Here is a 26483-nt window from a genome sequence, read left to right as displayed (position 1 = left end):
CCGCGTGATGATAGACCACGTTAATTTGAATATTCAAACTCGCCACGCGTCAGAATAATCAGGCAGCCAGACACATCGTGGGGTCTCTCTCTGTACCACGACGCCGTCGCCCAATTTCACTATCGCTAAAAAGAAAGAAAACGCGAGCGAGGAGAGGAAATCGGCCCACACGTGGAACTCGATTCGAGAGGGTCGATCAAATGGCTTCCTGTGCCAAAAATAAGCGCGGAGGAGAACCTGTCTTGCGAAATACGAGGAAGGAAATAGACGCATAAAGACTGAACTCTCCGGTAGCCGCCAACGCTTACGTACGTATTGTAGTGCACTATCTAGGAATCTTGGGCCGTGAAAGCCCTTCTTGTCTCCTGTGTCGTCGTTTTGTTCTCGCGCTATAACTATCGTCATGCCATACCAACTAGCCCAAGCTGCCACACCGATACAAATGCCAGCAAGATTGGCCCGGCGAGCTAACCGTGGAATTAATGGCGTGGAGGCGCTGAATAGAATTTTAGTGTTTTTTTTTTTGTTTTGTGTCCAAGAAAACATCATAACGTGCATTTTACGCTATATGGAACGAGGTGGAAAAATAAAACGCTAACACCCCCCTCCCCCCTACACGATCGATTGATTGATATGTGGGGTTTAACGTCTCAAAACCATCATATGATTATGAGAGACGCTGTAGTGGAGGACTCCGGGAATTTTGACCACCTGGGGTTCTTCAACGTGCGCCCAAATCTGAGCGCACGGGCCTACAGCACTTACGCCCCCATCGAAAATGCAGCCGGGATTCAATCCCGCGACCTGCGGAACACACAGAGAGAAAGAGAGAGAGAGAGAAACGCATATTGAAGCGCCTCAACAACCATATTCGCGATATATATTAGGGAGTTTTAGAATAGCGCACCGCGAGCCCTTGCAGTACGGTCGCTGCCACTGCGCATGCGTCGTGACGCGAGTTCGCGTTCGCGGACCACACGCAGAAAATCCGAAATTGCGCGCGGCGATCACGGCCCGCATGTGGCCCGCAAGCGCCGGTTTCGGGGCTACGGTGTCGCTGCGATCGTGCGTTGCGGTGCAGCAGGGCAAACGCTATTCCAAAACTCATATGGCGCCCGCAACGCCCGCAGCGCTTGCAAACGGTATTCTAAAACTCCGTGTTTTGTTCTTTCCTTGCGTAATCACTGCGCGTCTTTTTTTGTGAAAAGCAATCGCAAGGGAATCGGACGCTTACTGTTACGTTGCTTAAGGACTCCACCAAAAGAACTGTTCGACTTGCACACTAAATCGAGCAAAAAAGAAAAAAAAAAATGTGTTTTTTTTTTCCTACAACAATATTCGTCATCTGGCTGGCTCTTTTTTTTCTTTTTTGAAAACTCGGCGCTCTCTATTTTCCTAAAATGACCATCACGCCGATAACGCGCTTGTATTTAGCGACAAGGAAACGCAAGGCGCGCGGCGATAATGCAAGGAAAGGCATGAATGATGGAGGATTATACAGAACAAAAAAAAAAAGACACCCGTTCTAGGTGCTAAGTGGAGAGCGTACAATGTAAATTACGAAATAAAATGCGAAAACACAGGCCCCGGTCAGCCCCCTACTAAATGTAAACAAAACAGGGCGACGGCGAGACGCGAAAACACGCGACGTAGTGGGAGAGGGGGGCGGCGAATATCGTGGCTCGGTTCACGCGGGCACAATGCGAACGTGACCGCGCCTGGGTCGCGTGGTGGCAGGAGGGATGCCATTGGTGTCGCGGCGACGGCGGTCGCGTGACGTCAGCGAACGACTACGTCACGATTTGAGACCTGGCATGGAGCCGGCCGGATCGGGCGGGACGACAGGGCGCAGCAAACAGGTGTCATGCACGTGCCACGAGCGCGTGGTAAACAAAACGCAAAAATCAAGGTGGACGAGACAGACGGAGAGAAAGGGAGCGAGCGGGACCGGCTCGTTGGCCCTTTTACGATTGGCAAATGCTCGCCCAATTCGTGCACAGTTTCACATGTCGGATGCATAGAAACGCAGGGGTGGCCACGCGGATTCACCCCCGTATTCACAAACGCTCCTCGACTCGACTTTCAGCCTTCACTTGACAGAGTTGAGCAGTGCGCCACTGCTCGGCTGAAACTGACGCTGCGCTACTCTAGAATCGCAGCAGATTATCCCTGATATGCAGTGACTTGCCGTTCTTAGAGATGGCGCTCCCATCGGCTTTCTCGAGTGAAGGTGAAGCACTGAGTGAAGGGACGCTCTAGAATACGGGGGTTAGTCTTTCATTCAGTTGGGCCTTCCGCGCTATTTTTTTTCAAAGCGCAGAGGTATGGTTACGCATGTTTGGTCATAATGGCGATCGAGGATCCCTGATGTTGCGTTCACGGAACGGTTTACTTCATAGCCTTTATCCTTTGAATGATTCGAGACTGACGGCAGGCTATTGCGAGAAAAAAAGTCACCGCCTCATTTTTATTTTTGCATCCATGACGGGGCAGCACGTTCGCAATCGACCAAGGAAGAAAAGGGGGCGGGCACGCTGTGATGAAACTCCCCCCTCCCCCGCTTCAATAAGGAACACTGCGGACACCTTTGCACGGAAGAGTGGAACGGCACCGAACTGTTCGTATACACTGTTCGCCGGGTTCTATCAATGAGGCTCTAGGCCCGAACAGGAATTGAAGCCACTGCTTAGATCGCCGATAGAAACAGCTGTACAAAAATTCAGTGGACACGTGAAAAGGAAAACTTAAAAGTAACCAAGAAAGTTCGCGCGTGTAATACTTTTTATTGCGGTTCATAATTTTTTTTTTGTCTGCCTGTCTCATTCTGTTGATCTGTCCTGTTTGTGTGCCTCAATTTGCTCAGCCCAACTACGCCCTAACCCCACATACACAAACACAGGTACTGATGAAAAAAATAAAGCAGACTAGCTCGAGTTTCGGGACTTTTTTACAGGCTGCGACAAAACGGTCAATATTCTATAGACTATTTTACGGAAGGGTTCCCAGTGCCGCCATATTGGGCTGCTAACTTCTGTGCCTTGCATTGTCAACTAAACGGCGAGTGTTACGGTAGACCCATCCACATAAAACGGTTGGGTTGATGCATACAATGTTTCATGGCCTTATTAATTCAAGTCGCGATATACAAAAAACGAGAAACGAGAAAGCCGTGGCTTAACAGTCCAAGATGGCGGCACCCAGATGTTTTACGAAAAGTAGTGTATACTGTGCAAAATTCGCGAGCTCTATCAATCGAAAAAAAGTTTCTCTGAAAGCTTCGACAACTTGCAACTCACAAAATCGCATGATTCAGGGGCGATTGTCAATCCCGTTTGTTATTTTCCGGGCGAAGAACGACATAAAGCTGAGAGCGTCATGAGCCTTATGAGGCTTTGAATTGAATGTTGCGCATGAAATATTAGAACCTCGATTTAAAAAAGAAAAAAAGCCAGGCCGCACAATCAGAGCGAAAGAGTGTCCTTGGTGTCCTTGTTTCTTGCCGTCGTTCTGTTCTCACTCTTTAATTATCGTCATGTCCTTCTTGTCTCTTGTCGTCGTTCTGTTTCGTCGCTATAACTATCGTCATGTCATACCAACTAGCCCAAGCTGCCACACTTCTGAGAAAGCTAGAAGAAAGGCCTTTCAAAACCTTAAAAAATAAAAAAAAATCTTTGGGCAACTGGTACAAGCACATTTGCAGGGTACCTACTACACCATAAATCGTCATAATTTGTGTGTAGTAAGAGCCGTTCACTATGCCATTCTTCGTCATTCTTCAAAAAAGCGTGGTACCCGCTACACACATTGCAAGAAATTTTGAGCAGTTTTTCTTTTGATGCTGTGGCTGACGACGATGATTAATTATGCCTGAAGCTTTTGTAATGGATTGGAGAGCATCCGACGACCCACTCGTTACGAAATTCGCATTGTACGATGCCTGGTTATTCCTTTGCTGTTCTAAAACACTTTATTACTCATGCTAACGCGATTCGTTTCCCGACACCAAGCCTGCCTAGGTCCACTTTGCAACAAAGTTTCAAGCACCGACGTGGCTCTGTGATAGAATACCGGGCTGGCACGCAGGGGTTCCGGGTTGGGATCTCATTGTGTCCTTGGTGGTTTTTATTAGCTTTTCGCGCGATAGTGGTTGCGGACACCGGCGGCGGCGGCAGACGATTACGGCGCACGGGGACCCTTGTCACCTCATAATCACTGTCGCTGTGAAGCCCGCAGATGCCTTCTTTAACTAAGCGACAGTGCATTCTTGCTGAGCGTGTACTTGGCGGGAACCCCGCCGACCGACCTGTACGTCGGCGAAGAAAACTTTGCGTAACAAAAAAAAATATATATATATATATACGAAACTTGGCACAGCGTTGCCAAGTATTTTGAGTGTGATTTTACTGCACGCCGCGTTCCCTTTACCGAGCGCAGCCAAGCTGAAACCTCATTTGAGGACCGTGTCGTCGAGCGTGCGGTATACATACACGCAGTATGAGTTGTATAATTCCACAGAGAGCCTCTATACATTAGCGCTTAGACGTGACCAGTTGCATCTCTTTTCATCCTTCTCTTTATATTCCTCCGAAGTTTCAAGTAATGACCACGCCTACAAAACGACAGTAACCAGAACCAGCTTAGTCAGCCTTTTTTTGATGTACGAGATAACGCTATCAGATGCGGCAGATAATACCGACGTGCCGCGCTGCAAGCCTATAGGATCAGTGGTGCGTACAGTATACCCAAGAGGTCACCCACGCTCCCGCATCCCATTTCCGGACGTGGTGGCGGCGTCCTACCACCGGCAGTAATGACACATCGAACGATGAACCCACGTACGCAACGCATCGCTGCGTGTCGACGCTTTCCGAGAATGCCGCAACTGTAAACACGCCGTCCGCAGTGGACTTGCCTCACGGTCGCATAAACGCTGGCAACTTCCGCCACACGGGCCCACTGGAGAGTTCTGGCAGCAAGTTCCCTGGAAGCGAGTGTTTCGGACCCGCCGCAGTTTCCTGGAGGTTCTCCGCTGCTGGCCCGGAGGTCGCGGGATCTAATCCAGGCCGTGGTGGCCGTATCTCGATGGAGGTGACATGCTTAGTGCCCGAGTACCTAGATTTAGGCGCACGTTAAAGAACACCATACGGTTACAATTTCAGGTCCACCAGTATAGAGCGTCTCTCATAACCATACGATTTGTGGCACGTGAAACCAGGACGATTATCCGTACGCCACTCGCATGACGTCTATATAGGGACAAGCATTGATTGATATGTGCGGTTTAACGTCCCAAAACCACCATATGATTATGAGAGACGCCGTAGTGGAGGGCTCCGGAAATTTCGACCACCTGGGGTTCTTTAACGTGCACCCAAATCGATATAGGCACAAGCACGTGCACATCATTGCTTCGTTGGGATCGCATGTCATAGAGAGATGGAAGTTTCTCGACATCGGTAATTAAGAGACTGTACTAAAGATACCTTAATTTAAATACGAGCCGCGACCCCATAAATTGTGCGTGCACAAAAATGATGTTACGGGAGAATAACTTTACTTTATAAAACGAGGAATAAACTCGGTGGTGGACAAGATGGCGCCCAGTTGGCTCACAGATCTGACAACATCGTCCTCCTCTTTGTCTTCTTCGTCGTTCTCATCCTACCGTTACATGATTTCCCCGGCGGCTGGAGCACCGACCCGGTGCTAATCAGGAGGCACTGGAGTAATACGGTTTGAGTCGCGTAACATGCACTACGTCAGTGTGAGGGTGAAGGATGGCGGGGTCCGTAGGGGTGATTTCGTATGTGACGTCAGTTACTTGGCGTAAGATACGGTAGGGACCTGAATAGCGTGGGAGTAACTTCTCCGAAAGTCCAACGCGGCGCGAGGGGAACCATAACAGAACGAGATCTCCGGGTGTGAAGTGGACGTCACGATGGCGGGCGTCGTATACGCTCTTCTGATTGTCCTGGGAGTCCAGTAAGCGTCGTCGAGCAACTTGGCGTGCCGCTTGGGCCTTCATTATTGCATCACGAGCGTACTGAGACTTGTCATTTAGTCCGGCCGGCAGGAGGGTGTCGAAAGGTAGCGCAGGGTCACGGCCGAACAACAGAAAAAAAGGAGAGAACCCAGCGGTGTCGTGTCTGGAAGAATTGTACGCGAATGTTACAAACGGTAACGTAGTGTCCCAGTCGCGGTGATCGGCGGAGACATACATGGAGAGCATGTCGGTGAGAGTGCGATTGAGGCGCTCCGTTAGACCATTTGTTTGTGGATGGTAAGCAGTCGAGAGCTTGTGTTTAGTGGCGCAGGAGCGGAGGAGGTCATCAACCACTTTGGAAAGGAAGTAGCTGCCTCGGTCGGTAAGGAGTTGTCGAGGGGCGCCATGATGTAAGATGACGTCCTCCAAAAGGAAATCGGCCACGTCAGTTGCACAGCTGGTTGGAAGGGCCCGTGTGATCGCGTATCGGGTAGCATAATCGGTTGCTACTGCAATCCACCGATTACCCGCAGCTGACGTAGGAAAAGGGCCAAGCAGGTCCACGCCAACACGGTAGAATGGGTCTTGTGGGATGTGCAGTGGCTGAAGACGTCCGGCCGGAGGGGCATTTGGTTTTTTCCGTCGTTGACAAGGGTCGCAGGCTGCAATATAACGGCAGACGTCGCGGTACATGCCAGGCCAGAAGAAGCGCCGGCGAACTCTGTCGTAGGTCCGTGACACGCCGAGGTGACCCGCTGTAGGTGCATCATGAAGCTGGGCGAGAACAGTGTGACGCAATTGAATGGGAACGACGAGTAGTCTTTCGGGGCCGTCAGGACGCATATTGCAACGGTACAATACACCATCATGTATTTCAAACATTCGAAGGGAAGGGTCGGGCCTCACCGATGTGAGCCTTCGGATAATACCGTCCAAGAAAGTATCTCGTCGCTGCTCGATTCCAATGTCATGAAACGCGGATAGAGAGAAAACGTCGATAGGAAGGGTGGTTTTAGAGGAGTCGCCGTCTGGAGGGTCGACAGGATACCGGGACAAGCAGTCCGCATCTTGATGCAGGCGGCCGGTTTTATACAGGACTGAGTAATCAAATTCTTGAAGGCGCAGCGCCCAACGGCCAAGACGGCCTGAAGGGTCTTTAAGGGAGGAAAGCCAGCACAAGGCGTGGTGATCTGTGATTACTGTGAATGGCCGGCCGTACAAATAGGGACGAAATTTACCGACTGCCCAAACAAGTGCCAAACATTCCCGTTCGGTTATTGAATATTTTCTTTCAGCAGGCGAAAGAAGACGGCTGGCATAAGCAACAACACGGTCTCGTCCTTGTTGTTTCTGGGCGAGGACTGCACCGATGCCATAGCCACTTGCGTCTGTACGAACTTCTGTTGGAGATGAAATATCAAAGTGGGCGAGGATAGGCGGAGACGTAAGCAGACACACTAGATTTTGAAACGCATCTGCTTGCTCAGGGCCCCAGATGAAGCCAGCGTCTTTTTTGAGAAGTTGAGTGAGAGGGCGTGCTACGTCGGCGAAGTTTTTAACAAAGCGGCGGAAGTAAGAACAGAGGCCAACGAAACTGCGAACGTCTTTGGTACAGGTTGGTACAGGGAAATCTCTTACTGCGCGTATTTTATCTTGATCAGGGCGAACCCCCACGGAATCAACGAGGTGTCCGAGGACAGAAATTTCACGACGGCCGAAGTGGCACTTTGCCGAATTGAGTTGCAGGCCCGCCTTACGAAAGACAGATAAGATTTTCGATAGCCTTTCAAGGTGCGTCGCAAAAGAAGGCGAAAAAACGATAACGTCGTCCAGGTAGCACAGGCAGATGGACCACTTGAAGCCGTGCAACAGAGCGTCCATCATACGTTCGAATGTGGCGGGCGCATTACATAAACCGAATGGCATCACTTTAAACTCGTAAAGGCCGTCGGGAGTGATAAACGCCGTCTTCTCACGGTCCATGTCATCAACGGCAATCTGCCAGTACCCAGAGCGGAGGTCAATGGAGGAAAAATATTTTGCGCCGTGAAGGCAATCCAGGGCATCGTCTATGCGTGGTAAAGGGTAGACGTCCTTCTTCGTTATTTTGTTTAAATGGCGATAATCGACGCAAAATCTCCAGCTGTTGTCCTTCTTCTTTACAAGTACAACAGGGGACGCCCAGGGACTGCATGAAGGCTCGATGATATTCCGAGAAAGCATTTTGTCGACCTCCTGTTGGATGATGCGCCGCTCTGCATGGGAAACACGGTAGGGTCTCCGATGGATGGGACTCGTATCGCCTGTATCAATCCGGTGCTTAACAACGGACGTCTGGCCGAGTGGGCGGTCGCCAAGGTCGAAGATGTCCCAAAAAGATGCAAGCAGGGAACGCAGGTCGTTAGCTTGTTCTTTTGGCAAGTCGGGGGCAATCATCTTGGTTAACACACTTTGGTCTGATGGAGGAGTAGACGAAGTTTTTTCGGCACTCGGGATGCTGTCATAACTTAGAGTGCAAATATGGCACTCTGCCGCCGGCACGATCTCGGCTAGAGATATACCACGAGGGAGGACTTGTGTACATAGTGAAAAATTCACTAAGGGTAGGCAGGATGCATTGGCCGTAATAGTGATGACGGTGTGAGGAAACGCAACGTTGTGCGAAAGCAGGACGTCAACATTGGGGGACACAATATAAACACCGTCTGGGACAGGTGGAACAGGGGAGACGCCTATGTAAGCTACTGTTCGTTGAGGGAGACGCAGGTGTTCTGTAGAACAAAGCCGACTTGGAGGGCAACTTGGAGGATCAACAACATTAGGTAGAGCGAGTTGCACTATACCGGCAGAGCAGTCTATCAAGGCCGAATGTTCAGACAAAAAGTCTTGGCCCAAAATTATGTCATTAGGGCAGTGTTCTAAAACATAAAACAGAACTGATGTGTGGTGTCCGGCGACGCTGACGCGAGCTGAGCACACACCAATTACGGCGACTTTTCCACCATCGGCCGTTCGGACCACAGGAGTTGGGCCAGGAGTAAGGACTTTCTTCAGCCGTGCTCTAAGGTCAGCGTTCATGATAGACACGTGTGCGCCAGTGTCAATGAGGGCTGTAGTAGGTACACCGTCGACGTCAACATTGATAAGGTTCTGATGTGCGGGCAAGGTCAGTAGAGGATTTTGGCATCGGGTCGGTATTGCAGCATCACCTCCAAGAGCTGCTCCCGTCAGTTTTCCGGAGGTGAACGCCGGAACGAGCTTGGGGACGGCGATCGGCGAGATGGGGGCGAGCGGGAGAAACGGCGTTGTGGCGAAGGGGAGCGGCTGGATCGGGGGCGCGAGGAATTCTCAGGCGTTAGCGGCTCTGTTTTCGGTGATGAGCGTGAATTCCAGACAGGTGGGCGATGGGGCGGAGCAGAGCTGGACCAAGCACGGCAGTGACGCGAAATGTGGCCTACACGACCGCAATTGAAGCATATCGGCCGGTCGTCTGGGGTGCGCCATACCGCCGGGTCGCGATAATGTGGGCTGGCAGAAAAACGTCGGTTGGGCGGAACAGTCACGGGTGGATTTGGTGTGGCGTAGTCTGGACGATGAATGGAGCAGACGTTTAAGCCGGCGTTGGCCAGTTCTTGCCTCACGACGGTCTGTATGAGAGAGACGGTGGCGTGATAGCTTTCGGAGTTGGGGGAGGCTGACACGAGTGGAGCTGCGGCTTCTATTTCCCGACGGACAATACGGACAACGTCACCGGGACTTTCCGTAGAAGGCAGGCGAGGGTCTTCGCATGTGGATGTTGCAGCCGTGTTTGGAAGCCGGGCAAACTGGTGGAGAACACGGCGGCTCTTCGCTTCTTCAAAGCGCCGGCATTCAGAAATAATGTCGTGGACCGTAGATGAATTCTTGAACACAAGAAGGTGAAAGGCGTCATCTGCTATGCCCTTAATAATATGGCCAACCTTATCGGCTTCGGACATCTGCGAGTCTACCTTGCGGCACAAAGCGAGCACGTCCTGAATGTACGTGAGGTATGATTCGGTGCACGTCTGAACTCGACGTGCGAGCTCGTTTTGGGCGGCGCGTTGACTTCCCACAGGCCTGCCAAATAGCTCCCGGAGCTTTTGCTTGCATAACTCCCAGCTAGTCAGTTCTTCCTCGTGCGTCTCGTACCAGACCTTTGCGGTACCTCTGAGATAAAAAATCACGTTGGCCAGCATGAGCGTTGGATCCCATCGCATACGTACACCCACTCGTTCGTATGACTTCAGCCAGGCTTCTACGTCAATGCCATCAGTGCCAGAAAAGGTACCTGGATCTCTCGGAGGCTCCAAGATGAGGGTTGACGGTCCAGTTGGAGAAAGCACGGACGTAGTTGGAGAAGGCACGGTAGTCGGGGGAAGGGTCGGCATTGTTGACTGCAGTCGCCATGGGGGAGACCACTAGGCGCCCGCTACGAAGCTCCGTTTTGCGTGAAGTGAGTACCCCGCACCTCCACCAATGATGTTACGGGAGAATAACTTTACTTTATAAAACGAGGAATAAACTCGGTGGTGGACAAGATGGCGCCCAGTTGGCTCACAGATCTGACAACATCGTCCTCCTCTTTGTCTTCTTCGTCGTTCTCATCCTACCGTTACAATATGTCCTCATTATTGCCTATATTAACAGTTTTGGTGCACAGCGAGGCTAAAGCGATCCGTTCACGGTTTTATCATCGCGAGGAAAGATGATCCTATAGCATTCGCAAATCCTTCAGCGCAGTTTTTCTCGACCTATATATGGCAAACAATTTCGTATCACGCATGCACTTCGCAGTGGGATGCTCAGACGTCCAGGGGAAAAAGAAAAGAGTCCCTATCCAAACGCGTGCGTGCAGTAATAAAGATAGCCGTCTCTTGTAAGAACCGTGCCATTCCTGTCCTAAGAGATAGCGAGTCTGTCTAAACACAGTCAAATGAATCCGAATAATGCCATTCCGTTAAGATGTATCGAATCTAAGCGATGCTAAAGAAGCATGATTCGTAATACGTGAATCCTGTGGCGCCTTGCCGCGGTGGTCTAGTGGTTAAGGTACTCGGCTGCCGACCCACAGGTCGCGGGATCGAATCCCGGCTGCGCCGCCTGCATTTCCGATGGAGGCGGAAATGTTGTATGCCCGTGTGCTCAGATTTGGGTGCATGTTAAAGAACCCCAGGTGGTTGAAATTTCCGGAGCCTTCCACTACGGCGTCTCTCATAATCATACGGTGGTTTTGGGACGTTAAACCCCACATATAAATCAATGAATCCTGTAGCGGTATAGTTATAGGGGAGCGGATTTCGCTTGCGCGTAACGAAAAACAGACCTAAAACGTGACGTTAAAGCACCCCCAGGTGGTCAAAATTTCCGACGCCCTCCGCTACGGCGTCTCTAATAATCATATATGGTGATTTTGGGACGTTAATCCTCACATATCAATCAAATCAAGACCTAAAACGTGCGCCATGAGTCCTGATTATCACACAACTTTGTAACAGGAGCGCCTCAAGATCGATATCGAAATTGTGCGACAGTCAGTATTGGCCCCTCTTTTACGTCTGTCTTCTATTAAACGATTAAGTGATAGGTTAGTGAAACCGCAACGGTTATCACTTCCTCCACAAGACGCACACGTTTTTTTTTCTGCTTTTAACACAAACTTTGCATTGAGCACTGAAAGGAGTGCTCGTAAATGTTTACGTTCCGTTACGTTCCAAAACGTCCCGGAAGCTTATGCGACTTTACAGTGGCTTGCAAAGTTATTGCATCCCATCTTATCCGTCTTTTTTTTCCGATTACGTGAACGACCCTGCAGCAAAGGAGAATTGCGGCATGGTATAGGCGTAGGCGCATAGGAACAGGTAATGCGCAACAGTTTCCTTCGAGGAGGGGCACTGCTACCTTTCCCGGTTCGCTTTCGGCGAGTGCGTCGGCTGCTACCATATATACTTTGCTGACAGCGTTGTCACGATTTCACGGGAGGCAAAGCGAATAGATGCGCAAAGCATTATGTGCTCAGCGAGACTTTTTCGTATGGCTTCTCCCGTATAGGCGATCAGGCTGGCACACAAACAAGTTGCAGATCCGACCGACAGTGAAAGCAGTCACAAGCAGTGACACTTGGCGCTCAATATATTATTAGAGTGCCATGTAATTACACAATCCTTTTACACAATATTGCACAATTACACAATACGCACCAAACGGACAGAGTGATCAAAGGAGGCAAATTGGAGCGACATCAGCACTATAAAAGAGGCGGTTTCGTTTAGGCACTTTGAATCGTGTTTAATGCTTACTTTATTTCACCAATCACTGCTAACTTCTGTATACACGAACAACGTCGCGATTTTGTGTGCGATAGGTCACTCTGACCAATCACACACTCTGGCCACGTACGGTTGATCACATATGCGGGGATACCCCTCTACCCTCCTCGCCCGTATGCCACGGTAGATGAGGAACGCTTCATGGCGTGAACATTGTCTAACATCTCCAAATCGCGCGAGCTGCTTTCAGAAGAGTCGCTTTCGTAATGATCACTCTCTCTTGGTGCGACAGAGCTTTGCCACTGCCACAGCGGGCGTTTTGACTTTTGAAAGTCTTCAGCTGTCTCCGCTGCCACGTAAGCCGAAAAGGCGTACAAACGAGACCAGGTCGAGCTAACTACGAAGCACACGTGACACACATTTGATCAAAGTTGGCCGACGTTGCCAAGGGCGAATACAGCGACGCAGCGACCATACAGACAAAAGTAGACAGACATAATGAGCGATTCCTGCGATTCCTCAATTCCTCACTTACGAAAGACGCGGCAATGCACCTCAAAACAGGTTTTCGCCCAGCTGCACGGGGCGTTATACAGCCTTGACTGTATACAGACAACAGCACCTGACAACTCAGGACAGCTGGAGAGGATGAAAACGAGACGGGAAAGTGAGAAGGAAATAAACGGCTCGCAGGAGAGCGCTGGCTGCAGTGTCTCGTGAATGTATACCACACACATGCCTGCGGCAGCCCGAGGCAGTGCGTATACGTGCCACAGTAACAGGACGCCAAGATATCGTCTCTGCGGGAAGTCGCCGTCTGTCGCGCGTTACTGATAACACCCGCAAAGGAGCGCAGTCGCTTCGTCGTAAAGATCAAAGGGTACAAATAAAACAATGTTAAAAAAGTAGTTCACGAGAAGCAGTGCTTTGCCAGCGTATGTCATTAAAGACAGCAGTATATACCCACTGCGTCCGCCGCCGTTTTTATGCGGCAGAGAAGACGATTGCCGAAGCGACAAGCGTATATACATTCGCAAATGATATATGATGCTTCGCGTATAAGACATTTCAAAGACTCGTGAAAGTAAATGGTTCACGCGAGTGAACGAACTGCCAAGGGTGCGCGCGACGAGCTGCATGTATACCTATAATGGCGATTGCCTGCGGCTATAGAATCGCTTTTTACAATTGTATGTAAAGGCGGTGTCATCACGTCGTACGCCTGCTCGTGTCGTATACATAGGATGCAAGTCCCGCACACGTAATAACCATTGTATCCATGAAGATGCTTCGCCTGTAGAGAGATCTGCGAGTTATCACGTGGCAAGCTTGTGTAAAGTTTGGTACAGTAGTTAGTCATCACTATTTATTGATATATTTCAGAGCGTAGTAAAGTATGCGCACCCTACCATCATTACTGACATCGAAGCACGTACCGAGCTCACTTTACTGAACTATACGGTATATTTCAGCACCACGTCGATGTTTACCGCAATGCTTTTAAGGACGGACATCCTATAAACAATACTTTTGCGTTACCCGCTTACGCTGCATAGTTAGTCTGTAAATGACTCAGATATATAAATTACAACCCTAAGGTGTAAACCTAAGGAACCAGAAAGGATCAGAGAGGGCCAGGGAACAATCATGTGTTAGGGACATCATATCGTCGAAACGAAGAAGAAGAAATGGTAATGGGCAGGGCACGCAGCGCGAAGGCAAGATAACCGCTGGTCATTAAGGATCACAAACTGGATTCCATGAGAAGGCAAGCGGGTGAGGTGGAGACAGAAAGTTAGATGGGAAGATTAGATTAGGAAGTTTGCGGGTATATAAGGGGCAGCAGCAAGAACAGAACCGAGTTGACTGGTGGAACATGGGAGATGCATTTGTCCTGCAGTGGGCGTAGTCAGGCTGATGATGACACACTATAAAGGATACACGGGAGATGCTTCGGAGTGGGCGTAGTCACGCTGATGATGATGATGATAACGAAGACTCATATATATACTTCTACGATGCGAAGTATTCATAAGTGGTTCTACAGGAACGTGCACGCACGATTGAAACAAAACGCACAACAAGGGTACACACGTGACGTATGCGTGAATGTAGGAGACAGCGCCTCACGTGTGTATTCCTGCAGTGGCCATGCGCTACAACGGCACTCCGCCAAAAGATGGCCCTGCGGATGTCGTTAATAATCGCTGCTGGGTTTTAAAGAAACAAAACCACGATATGATAATGAGGGGCACCGCATAGTGAGGTGCTCCGGAAATTTCGACCACCTGGGGCCCTTTCGACCTGCATCTAAATCCAAATATACGGGGCTCGCGTGTCCCCTCCAGAGGCCGGAATTCTATCTTGCGACCTTTGAGTGTTACAGAGAGCATTAACACTAAACCACCGTGGCCGGTGCCGATGGCGTTAGCACTGCTGCATATACTGTTAAGGGTCGGAAGGAGGAAGTTGCTGATGGCATCCCACCGCTGCCACCAGTTGTTGCGAATGGGGGTCTACCCGGTCTCTTGTGGTAGCGTGGTGTAACCGGGTGGAGGAAACGAACGCTGACAAGAAGAGGATACGAAAACAAACAGGTTTATGACACTATTTACACTTATTTACAGCAAAGAAAGGTTAGTGGTTTCACAAACCACGAGCGTGGTGGTTGAAACGTTACATGGTTCAGAGCGACGTCCAACACTCGGCGGCATCGTTTTAAGCCCTGTCGGGCTCCTCCTCTCCGAGTGGAACACCAATCACACACACACAACAGGTGAGGGGGACGAGCATGCACGGCCCACGTGAACGTCTAATATTGAGTCGTGATCACTGCACTGCAAGGTGGCGCCAGCGGTGCTCTTCCTCGTCGTGTGTGTGCCGCTAGTCGAGAAGTCCCAAGCTCCTGACAGCATACATCAAAGGGTCCGCCGATTTGTTCGCTCAATTAGCGGGGCGATTTGCGGCGGCCGCCACGGTGTCTTCCAAGGAAGATGCTGTTTGTTGTCCTCACTCGGACGGTTTACGGCGTCGTGGCGACACGACGTCTCATCCTCCGGCTAGCAGGGACAATGCCTGACGAACATAGGCAGCCGGCTGGTCGGCTACTTGATTGAGGATTAAAAGAGCTCGTGCTTCGACGCACACGTGGCTCTTTGTCGGTTGGGTGTTGTCGTATAGAAAAGTGTCATGGAGAAGTGAAATTGATAGTGCATTTGTTATTCCATGTAGCGAGAGACGTGTGAAAGTTTAGTATACCGTATCTCACCCACCATTTTTAGTTGTTCGAGTGCTGACTCGAAGGTCGCGGGATCGAATCCCGGCCTCAGCAGCCCCATTAAAATGGTGGCAAAATGCCCGTGTGCGCATGTGCTTCGACTTGCGTGCGTGGTACAGAACCCTAGATAGGCGAAACTTCCGGAGCCCAGAACTACGGCGTCTCTCATAGCCGTATATTATGGTTTCAAAATGGGTGGATGGATGGATGGATGGATGGATGGATGGATGGATGGATGGATGGATGGATGGATGGATGGATGGATGGATGGATGGATGGATGGATGGATGGGTGAATGGATGGATGGATGGATGGATGGATGGATGGATGGATGGATGGATGGATGGATGGATGGATGGATGCAAATACTTTACTAATTGTACGGCAGATTAATGGGCCGGGCTAAGGTCGTTTTTATAATAAATCACCAACAGCTGCTGCAACTACTATTAAACGTTATTGTAATACGGTAAGAACGCCTTTTTTTGACCTTCGCAGCCGTAACAGTGCACGACGCGAGATAAGCGAAACCGGAGATGACCGCGCACGTTATCGCACGACTGCCGACGTTGGAGGCGCGTGCGACCTTCCACACCGGGCGATGTGCGGCACGCCGATAAGAAAGCCGACAAGGAGCGAGAGCACACAAACACTGGCGAATCACTCTTCCTGTACCACGATAGTGCCCGGTTGCGTCTCAGCAGCGTCTATTGCGAAGAGGTTAATAATCCAAACTTACCACTTTACATTGCGGTCGTTTTAATATGGTGCGGATAACACATTTCTGCCCAAAACGGAAATTTCATGCTCAGGCTGGAGTGGTTTTACACGTGCAAAACAACCAGTGGCGTACCAACTATTTCACGAGAGGGGGGGGGGGGCAAGCCTACTTCACTCGCTCGTCTCTCTCTCTCTCTCTCTACACACACACACACACACACACATATATATATATATATATATATATATATATATATATATATATATATATATATATATATATATATATATATATATATATATATATATATATATAAGCCTACAAGAAAAAAAATCATCACAGCGGAAATGTAGGCAAAATTTAATAATGTTGGAGCATAGCCTCCTAATAACTTCATTCTCCTGTAAGAATATATTTAAGTGATTACTGTTGTGATGGAAAACTACGCCTTAATAGTTGGTTTCACCAGCGTGTAGCCAAGAGTGACCACTGTCGAAAATCTCAGGGCCCCCCCACCGGCTGCTACGCCTACTAAAACAACATTGCAGAACATCAATGCCATGAAATATGTTGGACAGCACAAAAATGAATCATAAAAAAACAAAACAGAAAGAAATACACATGGGAAGGACGGAGGGAGGGAGATAATGGGGACTCAAGGCTCACTGAAACTTCACGACACGCTATCTTTATTGTTTATTTTTTTTAACGTACATTTAGACATATGCTCCGTACGCGGGCTCAGAAACACCTGCGGCTCCACAGCACAACAAATAAATTAACGTCAGTGCATAGCGTTCTACGCGAGTGGATTACGCATGCGCATGAAGTGTGACACACGAATTCACCCCTTAAACAATTAAGCAGGGCTGCAGCATAGGCGCTAAACGTATTCTCCGTCACTCAAGTTTCTATAGAGCACGGGTTCCACGAAAAAAAAAATGCGAACTTCCGTTTCCTCCTCACTCAGTGCTTAACTGTAGATGGCGAAATCTACACTGCACATTGGATGTTTGACGTTTACGCGCTCAACGTGAATTTAGCTTCATCGCAAGTTTCGAGGTATGCGCGCCGACAGCAAGTTTCCAGGGAAATGATATGCGCACAGACGCCGACCATGAAACTTAATAGCTTCGTGCAAAAAAAAAAAAAAAAAAAAAAAATCTGCGGCGTCACAATTGCAACCACGCGTCGAATACCGACGGTTTGAAAGGGCGCTCCGCCCTTTCCCGCATTGTGGGCGTCGTACCTCAAAGCGTGTAGCATTAACCCTGGCAACGACAGGCGACAGCGTTGCTTTTGCAAGAGCTTAACGTGACGCTGTCTGGCGCGGCGCTTATCGCGAACAGACAGCGGGGACACGTTTTGAACCGCTGCCAGCCGGCCAGCAAGCTTTTAATTGTATAAGCTAGCACTGCCGAGCCGGCTGTCTAGAGAGGAATTGGCAAAAAACGCGAAGGTAACGGAATGAAGAAAAATGACACTGAAGGCTTCACTGGGTAATGATGGATGAGGCCGCGACGAAAAGCGCGTAGGAGGATACATTCCGACGAGACAGAATGTGTCTGTTGGCCTATACGGTTCACTTCAGTTCAGCTCGTTATTCGCACGAAATACAATGCGTTCATTGTTACTGGTATGCAGTCGTACCGGTTCACTTTCACAAGAGCTATAGCGTGAAGTCAAGAACACTGACATCAGTGACGTCAAAAGGCTGTTTGTGAACGGAGTGTAAAAACACCATTACGAAGTTTACGAGGCAATGAGATAGAAAGACAGTATGTGTGTTTTCAACACTAACATCACTGGCCTTTTTCACGCACATTCTTTTACAGCACGGCAATATGCGAACGCGGACAAAACCTATGGGCCGATCCAGTAATATATATATATATATATATATATATATATATATATATATATATATATATATATATATATATATATATAATGCAGTCTAACGGAGCGTGTGCACGGAAGGAAGGGGGGTGAGGGGGGCGCAAAGTAAGCCTCATACTATATAATAGGGAAGGGGGGGGGGGCGCTAGACGACTCCTCCCCTCTTGAAGGGGACCCTGCGCACGCCTTTGAGCACGAGAGTTCAAATATACCGTATTTGCTAGCGTTCTGCCAGCCCTCGCTAGCACTGATTGGCTATAGTGCTGGTTAACCCTATAGTGTTGAGTGCTAATACGAGTATTGCCTAAATGCTACGGTTATAACACCATGCTTGGCTTCATTCTATTTCAGCCTAGTAATTCAGGCGTCGACTAACCTTTATTTTTTATTTTTAAATCCCCACAGCACCCTGTCAGCACGTCTTCGAATGTCCCTTTATACATGTTGCAAACTCCTATAGAAGAATAGACACTGCGGAGCGAGCGGTATCAGGGTCAATCACGCGACCCTCAATACTGACTATATTCTCCTTCACGACGGTAAGCAGCCACGAAAGCATTGCCGATAGATAGCATATGGAAGTGTAGCGAAGCACGTGCAGCCATCCAAAGCGCGCGCTTGAGATCGGCCAAAGCTCCATGTGGACAAAGCCCCATGTGGACAAACACTTTCCAGCGAACGAGTGCATGGGTTGTGCCCGACTTGATCGGGATTTCAGCGAAAACAAAAAGAAATACAATTCACCGCGTGCTCTCGCTTGATTAACGAGGTAAGTCAAATAAAAAAGCGGCACGTCAAATAAACAAAAAAAATGCCAGTTTCGCATCATAACGGTGACAAGCCTGAAGGAAGAGCGGGGCTGCGCAGCGTTTCTTGTTTCTCTCTTTTTTAAATTTCTTTCCGTGTGTTCGTCGTATTTTTTTATCTGATTGTTTTCTCATTTATATCCTTTTTCTTTTTTTTTCATCTGTTTCTTTCAGTGTCCATATGTATATGTCTTTCTCTGCCTTTCTATCTATCGGTGTGTTTATCCCCTTTGTTGTCTCTTTCTTTTAACGCCTCCTCTGTCCCTGTTGCTCTCTCTCACCCCGGGGTACCCTAATTTCGGGTGCATTTGCGACGAATTAAGGCTGGCTTAGACAGTTCCGTTAAAAAGATGAGGTTACGTTTAGTTTGGGTCGGTTTAATAATAAAGGAAGAACCGAAGAATCAATTGACAAATCGGAAGAAATCGTCCGATAACACTACAAGAACAGGAAACATTTAAAGCTTATTGGTCTAAACAAGCGATGACGTTTGTATCGTTACACCACGTATAGCAAGCGCGTGTCTACTAGGTAGGCTGCATACATTCGGAACAAAACGAGTCCCACGACTGCGGCAACAGGCGCTAAGCGTGTTCATCTGCACAACAGTGTTCAAAAAAGAAAAAAAAGACAGACGGTCTTTAACTTGACAGAACCACTGCCAAATGTTTTCTCCATTCTCTACACTCAGTGCGATGTTTTCCTTGTTTTGCTTGTGTACAGTTGGTCGCATCGTTATACTAAGCCACGTAAGAAAGGAAAATGAAGAAACGCGTACACACAGACACACAGACAGCGCGTCTTTCAGTTAAACGACTGCAGTAGGACAATTTAAACAAGATAGATGATTATGCGTCGATAATACCATGACGAATGGGCGTCCGAAGTTACGACAGCACGTATGATGTTGCCGAAGCCGATAACGTGCGCTTCTGCGGTGCGGAGCTGAAGAAGCACGATAAGAGAAAGAGTCCTCGAGAATTTCGCAGTGCTTAGCCATTACTGCATGCATGAGGACGATAGCGATAGAGATGATGATGATGCATGTCGCTTGCCTAGCTGGCTGGCTATCTTATCTCAGGAGTTGCATCCAGGGAGCTTGAGACGTGCTGAGAAATTTGCAGACAAGTGTAATAGAGAGAGGCCGATTGCGTCACGAGTGACCATGAATGTTCTAAAGGCCTGTTTGCTGCCACGTTGGGAACGGTCTGTGATTAAACTGTAGCCGTGTGTCAACATTTATTAATTAACACTAGACTCTCTCAAACCACGGAATGCGAGTGTACAATATGAGTGAAAGTATAGGACTGGAAAGTAAAACGAACGCAGTACATTTTCCACGTGTATAAACATACACCTCACAACAGGCAAGCAGAGAAATTAGCGCAAAACACAAACGGATGCAAAAGGGGTGGTTTCGGTTATTTTCATTGCTTGACTCAAGAATTTGCGTTACGGCAACTCCAATGAACTTGCAGGTTCACTGCGAACGCTTGTAATAACGACCTGTAGCGAGAAGGCCATACAAGCCTCTTAACAACATTTTTGATGATTTTAAGTGCCCAAACAATATGATGAGGCATGAGGATCAGGTCCTGGAGGACTCCGAATAAAATATCATAATATGGGTATTGTGGGCAATGATAATCATCGAACCAAAACTTAGCACTGTACATGCATAACTTGGTGGCGTGTGTCACGACGTTATGGTACGAGTCATTTATAGCGTTTCATGCCACGTTAAGGAGAACATTTATTAACCGTGTTACCTATTATGAGAGTCGCACAGAGCGTGCAAACAGTCATAATTAGCCGTTTTTATCTGCACTGCAACTGAGCTCTTCCAGCCAGCTGGCGGTGCCATCAAGTGCGCCGCCATAACCGTGTTCTGTCAGTGACCCAGCATATGACAGCGTTATCTTTGGCCGCACTGCACCTCACTAACCCGCTTTCTTGGAAAAGATACAAACATAACACCACGATGGTTTTCGTGCGCGAGACCACTGGTGAGGCGACTGTTGCGCTACCACCCCGTGTGGATGAAGTCACGTGAATATCTCCAATACAATCGTCCCCCTCTTTCGCCCGCTGCATGCCACCTGCATATCGTCCACAACGCCATTCACCGAATACGCGGAAACGAGCTTGTACCTTGTACACATACTTCACATCCTTTTTTCTCACTACTCGGGAAAGTCTGGAAACGTCTATGTAGGATAGTTCACGTGTAAGGCCGCGTTCACAGTGAGCATTCCGGCCGCCGAAAGTGCTCCGAATCCGGTTCGGCGGCGGCGAGATCCGCCGAAAGGGCCCTCTCCGCGCCGATCGCTCTCGGACCGATTTTTGCGGCGTCTGCCGCCGAATCGGTCACCGCGGACCAATAGGAGGGCTAGTCAAGGAATTTTGAAAAATGGTGGCCAAGCCCTACTCACCTGTTGTGTCGCAGTGCACGTAACTGAATGTTGTAACCAACGGGAGTTTAACCTACTCTGTGCCTACTTCGCGTCCGTATTTCGTGGAAGAGGTGACCGAGCTTGTTGCGGTCTTGCAGAGCAGAACGAACCCACCAACGCCGCTGGCGTCGGTGGTTTTTCTGCTCTTCGTGCATTACAAGACAGCCCCTTGCCAGCAAAGTAAGCAGTACTGTATTTTCTTGCTTCTTGCGTACGAGAATTGTCGAACTGTACACCACCGGATAGCGTAGTAGCGTTTGCGAGAAGTGACAACGACCGGGTGACAGCGCATCCGTCCAGCATTCGCCCCATGATGAATGGCATATTCGGCGTTTCGGCGGCAGGGGAATTTCGGTCGCTCTAGAAAGCGGATGTTTCAGTGTGAACTAGGCATAACAGTAAGCGCGTTCACCGGAAAAGCGGGCCTGAAAGCGAAAGCACGGATGCAGGTATGGGCAAGAAAACAGATAGAAAAGCGTATCCAACGCGAAGTGAAATTGTGGCGAGCATTTTATAACTATATATGCTACTACATAGGCGTACGCGAGCAAAGGAGAGGAGCGGCTTCGTTTTTCTTTTTTTTTTTTTACGATAATGCCATACGAAAATCTGTTAACTTGGATCTTTTACCCTGGGAGTAAAGGTGGAAACGAAGAGAACAGATAGGACGGGTGGCCGGAAAGCTTGAAACCAATCGCAAGCCTTTGCGAGAAGCTATAGTCATCGCATTCTCCTCGCCTTCGTATCAATTGTGGAGCTTCTGTATTTCAGGGAAAGGGAGGAATGGGGTAGGAGGGCGTCAAGTCTGAACCACCCCCTCTGCCACTCAATGGAGAGCCCTGCACACGTCTACGTTCTACTACAACTCCGCATTTTTCTTTTTTTTTTTTCTTCACGGCTCCGGCGAGCCTCGCTTTTCGGTCACGGAGAAAGAAACGGACACTTTGTTGACGTACAGACGATCCTGGAAGCAAGCACGACGGATGCGGCGGCGAACAGGAAGTTGCCACAGCGACCGACACGACCGACCCGGTTCGCTCAAGGTCACCGGTCGGAGGAGCCAGTTTGTTTGTAAACTCTACGCATGCGCGCCCACGTGTCGCCTTCGCACGCCGCTCGGCACTCTGTTTACGCGCTGAAGGCATCATGATTGAGTAACGAATCTCGACGAATGTCACGCTGTTACGAAAAGGCAGTCTCTCAGGGTCGCATATGTCGTCGACCGACGAACTTGACGGGCTTGCTGTCACTTTTATTGAAAAAGGAAAGTTCGGACTACAAAAGCGCGGTCTCGGTTCTTGGGGTTTTTGTTTTGTATGTGCAACGTATGAGCAGGTTAGTAAGAATACTTGTAACCTAGTACATATATAAATAGGCAACGACAACTCTCTTAATTGTTGTTCGCCCCCCCCCCCCAACCACCGTACTTACAGAACACTATTTTTCTTAAAACTCCAACATGATCATTTCAACAATACAAGCTGTAATATTTTACGCCAGTCGAGTTTTATGCTCTTTTTTTATTTTTGCTAGCACGCAATGCGACGGCAGGACAGCCAACGCAGCGTAGGTGTGTGCATCGATTTTTAAAAACAAATTTTTCCCAATCTCAAGGATTAACAAATCGCACAGATCCGACAAGATCACGAAAACAAAAGCTTTTATTTTTTTCTACTTATGTCTATGCATTCTTTTCCCGAGCAGTCAGAGTCATATAACATCAGTAGGAAGCTACGTCACCCCGTAGCTGGCACAGTTCGGTCAAGCCTTTGATAACAGGCTTCATTCTCCTCACTTTCGACCCCGCCGAGCCTCTCGAGCTTATCGTTCTGAGATTACCTGTGCCGAGGTTGATACTTTTTTCCAACCTTGTTTTTCTCGGCAGAGACACGCCTCTCAATTTGCGTATATGTCAAGTGCGACACTCAACGAAAGAGAGCTTGAACGGTTATGCGCTAGAGATAAGCTAGAATACTTGAACTTGCTCAGATCGCGAAGTCGGCAAAAGCGAAGCAGTGCGAGTGGCTTTCTCGTTACAGCAGGGAGAGGCAGGGCGGAAAGTGCCGGTCAGCCGGTTTGCTCGACGGAAAAAACAGACCGGTGGAAACCGGATGGCTGCCTGCTGCTGCGGCCACAAGCTGCTTCCACAGTGCTACACGAGCCTGCTGTATAACACAGGTGCAACGGCAATAAAGCAGTCGCACTCCGGCTGGATAGAGGGCGCAACGGAACGGAAGCGAGTCAGATATGATGGACACACGGAGGACATTTCACTGTAAACAAACACTAGCTGAGCAGATGTTCTGTCTGTCTAATGATGGCGCGCCCACATGACGTTTCATACTGATTGGAGCGGTGACGCATCGTAGCTCCCCTAAACACACATATCACGTCAGCAGCGCTTTCGTCTAAAGCATCTGTTTTTTTTTTAAAGCACTGAATAACTACTACCGTAATATCTTTCCCACGTAAGTTGAGGTGATCGTAAGTATATTGGTAGAACTGGGAATAGTATCGAGCTGTCGAAAGCATCCACTCAGTATGAACTTTTCACAATAGCTGTAACCAGTATCTATTTATCCCTGACATCAAACGAACTTGTAAGATTAGTTTTTTTTTATTTTGTCCGCAACATTTCTGCGTTTATTGCAAAATATAAGCGTGCTACCATGCCGAATTGACAATGCGAGAAAGACGAACCAATTTTTAAAAAAACTATAATTGGCTAAAAAAGCACAATGAACAAACGCGCGTGACTATACTTAATATATTTGAGTTCATTTCATGTTGCATTACATATAATACTATAGCATAAAGCAGCAGCTGCTTTCTCTCTCTCTCTCTCACACACACACACACACACACACACACACACACACACACACACACACACACACACACACACACACACACACACACACACACACAGGCAAATAATGAAAAACTATATAAATTGGCATAAATGTTGTTTAGAAGAATGGCAACACTTATGAAAATAACATGAAACATGATTGATTGATTTGATTGATATGTGGTGTTTAACGTCCCAAAACCACCATATGATTATGAGAGACGCCGTAGTGGAGGGCTCCGGAAATTTCGACCACCTGGGGTTCTTTAACGTGCACCCAAGTCTGAGTACACGGGCCTACAACATTTCCGCCTCCATCGGAAATGCAGCCGCCGCAGCCGGGATTCAATCCCGCGACCTGCGGGTCAGCAGCCGAGTACCTTAACCACTAGACCACCACGGCGGGGCAAAAAATAACATGAAACAAGCTGAAGCGTTAAAGTCGTTTGCAGAGTGTACGATGATGCGTAAATGTTAAAAACTAACGCTAGTTTACAAACAATGCATGAGATAGGTGTTCAAATAACAGCAGCAATTGACCTCTTAATTCGTCACATGAGTGTACTCCAACTTGTTCACGGGAACAGTATCGACCACCCAGCAAAAGTAGCTCGTTTATTCTTTGAAGTGATGCAAGGAAAAAAAAAACAAGGAAAAGGAAACAGCAGGGGCAATTTCTGCAAAGGAAACGCATTGGATGACGCTCGCGAAATCCTGATACGGCGCGTGTTTCCCTTCCAGCCGCACTCGCGCTGTAGAGCGATTACGCTACGAGTTGCATCAGACTGCTGCAGCTAGCGGCCTCCGTTTGATCGTCCCTGTGTGGTGCCCTACATACGATCGACGACAGCGGAACCAGAATACCAGCTATCATGGAGCGTAACCTGAGAATCAGAGCAACGCCGCGTCCATGCGCTGCGAACGCTGTGTATACAAACATAATTGAAGGTGCTACGATGCCACAACATTTACTGCGTTGTCCCAACAGAAAAACAAGAAGACACAGCCTGTATGAGCGTTCTGAGAGAGAAGTGCCTTATGGGCAATGTGTTACCTCACTACAACAAGCAAACACATGCAAATTTTCCGTACTTGATGCCCAGCTTGCTCTATGGAACGAGATACGAAACTCTGAAACTAATTAGCGTGCCAACATGGAGCACCGCTGCTCAGCGAAGCTTGATCACCTGGATCAGCTGCTCCAAGTTGCTGGAAATTCCCCCATCAGAAGCCTACATCGCCTTAAATAGCGGGCTAATACTCACCGAAATCGATGAACTGCTTGATGGAAAGCGGCGACGGGTGGAAGCGCGAGTATTTGTCCAACATCTTCCCGATGTCCTTAAGTAGGCGAGCTGTGATTCTCATGTTGGCCTACGGATGGAAGCTGTCGTCAAAGAGCACCACGACAAATTGCTTGCATTCGGGGCAGCGCAGGTCGGGCAGCCGAGATGCGGGCAGCTAAAGTAATCGTACACTGGAGTCGGGAGAGCCTCGCTAGTGCATTTTGAAGCTCGATGTAGCTTGGCCGCGACGGGGAAGATTACCGGGCGAATGTAAGGCGTCACGTGTGGTCTTGACGTCACTGCAAAGCTGTCATACGCGCGTAACCGAACAGGAGGTGTGTCTACACTTGCTGCTGGCGATTGGCCCGTCGCGGCAGCTGACGGAAGGGGCTCGACTTTCCACGATTGACCAGCCAGGTCCAACATGGCGTCCACCATCAATTCTTGTGTTTATCAAACACACTGGTTACGATTCAAACAAGAAAACGTAACAATATAACTTTTTAGTTAAATAAGTGAGGTCAAACGGCATCAGAATAAGTGATAGTTTTACAAAGTTATGAAAACGTTTCACATAAAGCTTATAGTAGTTCTTCAGAGATGGCAGCACAAACTTAAGCATGGTGGTACAAAAGTGGCGCTGCGATCGCGTCGCGGAGTGTAGCAGACAGCGCTCTGCTACGCTGCGCGACCAAGCGATTTCGCATCATCTTTATCAGGGGTAGTGCAATATCTATTTTGCTTTGGGGGTTGAGGGCGTGGCGGGGAGGGGGATACTGTTTGCACGTATCCCATACTTGTGTCCTCACTGATCCTGTTTATGTGATTCAAACAGCATTCCAATTATCTGTCATATGGCCACCTTACGAAAGAGTCGCAGTGAATGAGGTAAATGAAAAGAGGGCAACGAAATTCTGGCG

At 48.7% G+C, this 26483-nt stretch overlaps 1 protein-coding gene across 2 annotated transcripts in view; it reads right to left on the bottom strand.

Moving 5' to 3' along the window:
* Positions 1 to 25870, bottom strand: part of Pdk (pyruvate dehydrogenase kinase) — a 56525-nt gene extending 30655 nt beyond the window's left edge. For both annotated transcript variants that reach the window (XM_075892553.1, XM_037422742.2), the window contains exon 1: positions 25543 to 25870. In XM_075892553.1, coding sequence (XP_075748668.1) covers positions 25543 to 25645 — 103 coding nt within the window. In that variant the 5' untranslated portion in view covers positions 25646 to 25870. The remainder of the gene's footprint in view (positions 1 to 25542) is intronic.
* Positions 25871 to 26483: the final 613 nt, after the last annotated feature.

Source organism: Rhipicephalus microplus, chromosome 4 (assembly GCF_043290135.1).
Source record: "Rhipicephalus microplus isolate Deutch F79 chromosome 4, USDA_Rmic, whole genome shotgun sequence".
NCBI lineage: Eukaryota > Metazoa > Arthropoda > Arachnida > Ixodida > Ixodidae > Rhipicephalus > Rhipicephalus microplus.
Note: the sequence above shows the minus strand (reverse complement) of the source record. Positions and strands in the feature narration are given on the sequence as shown.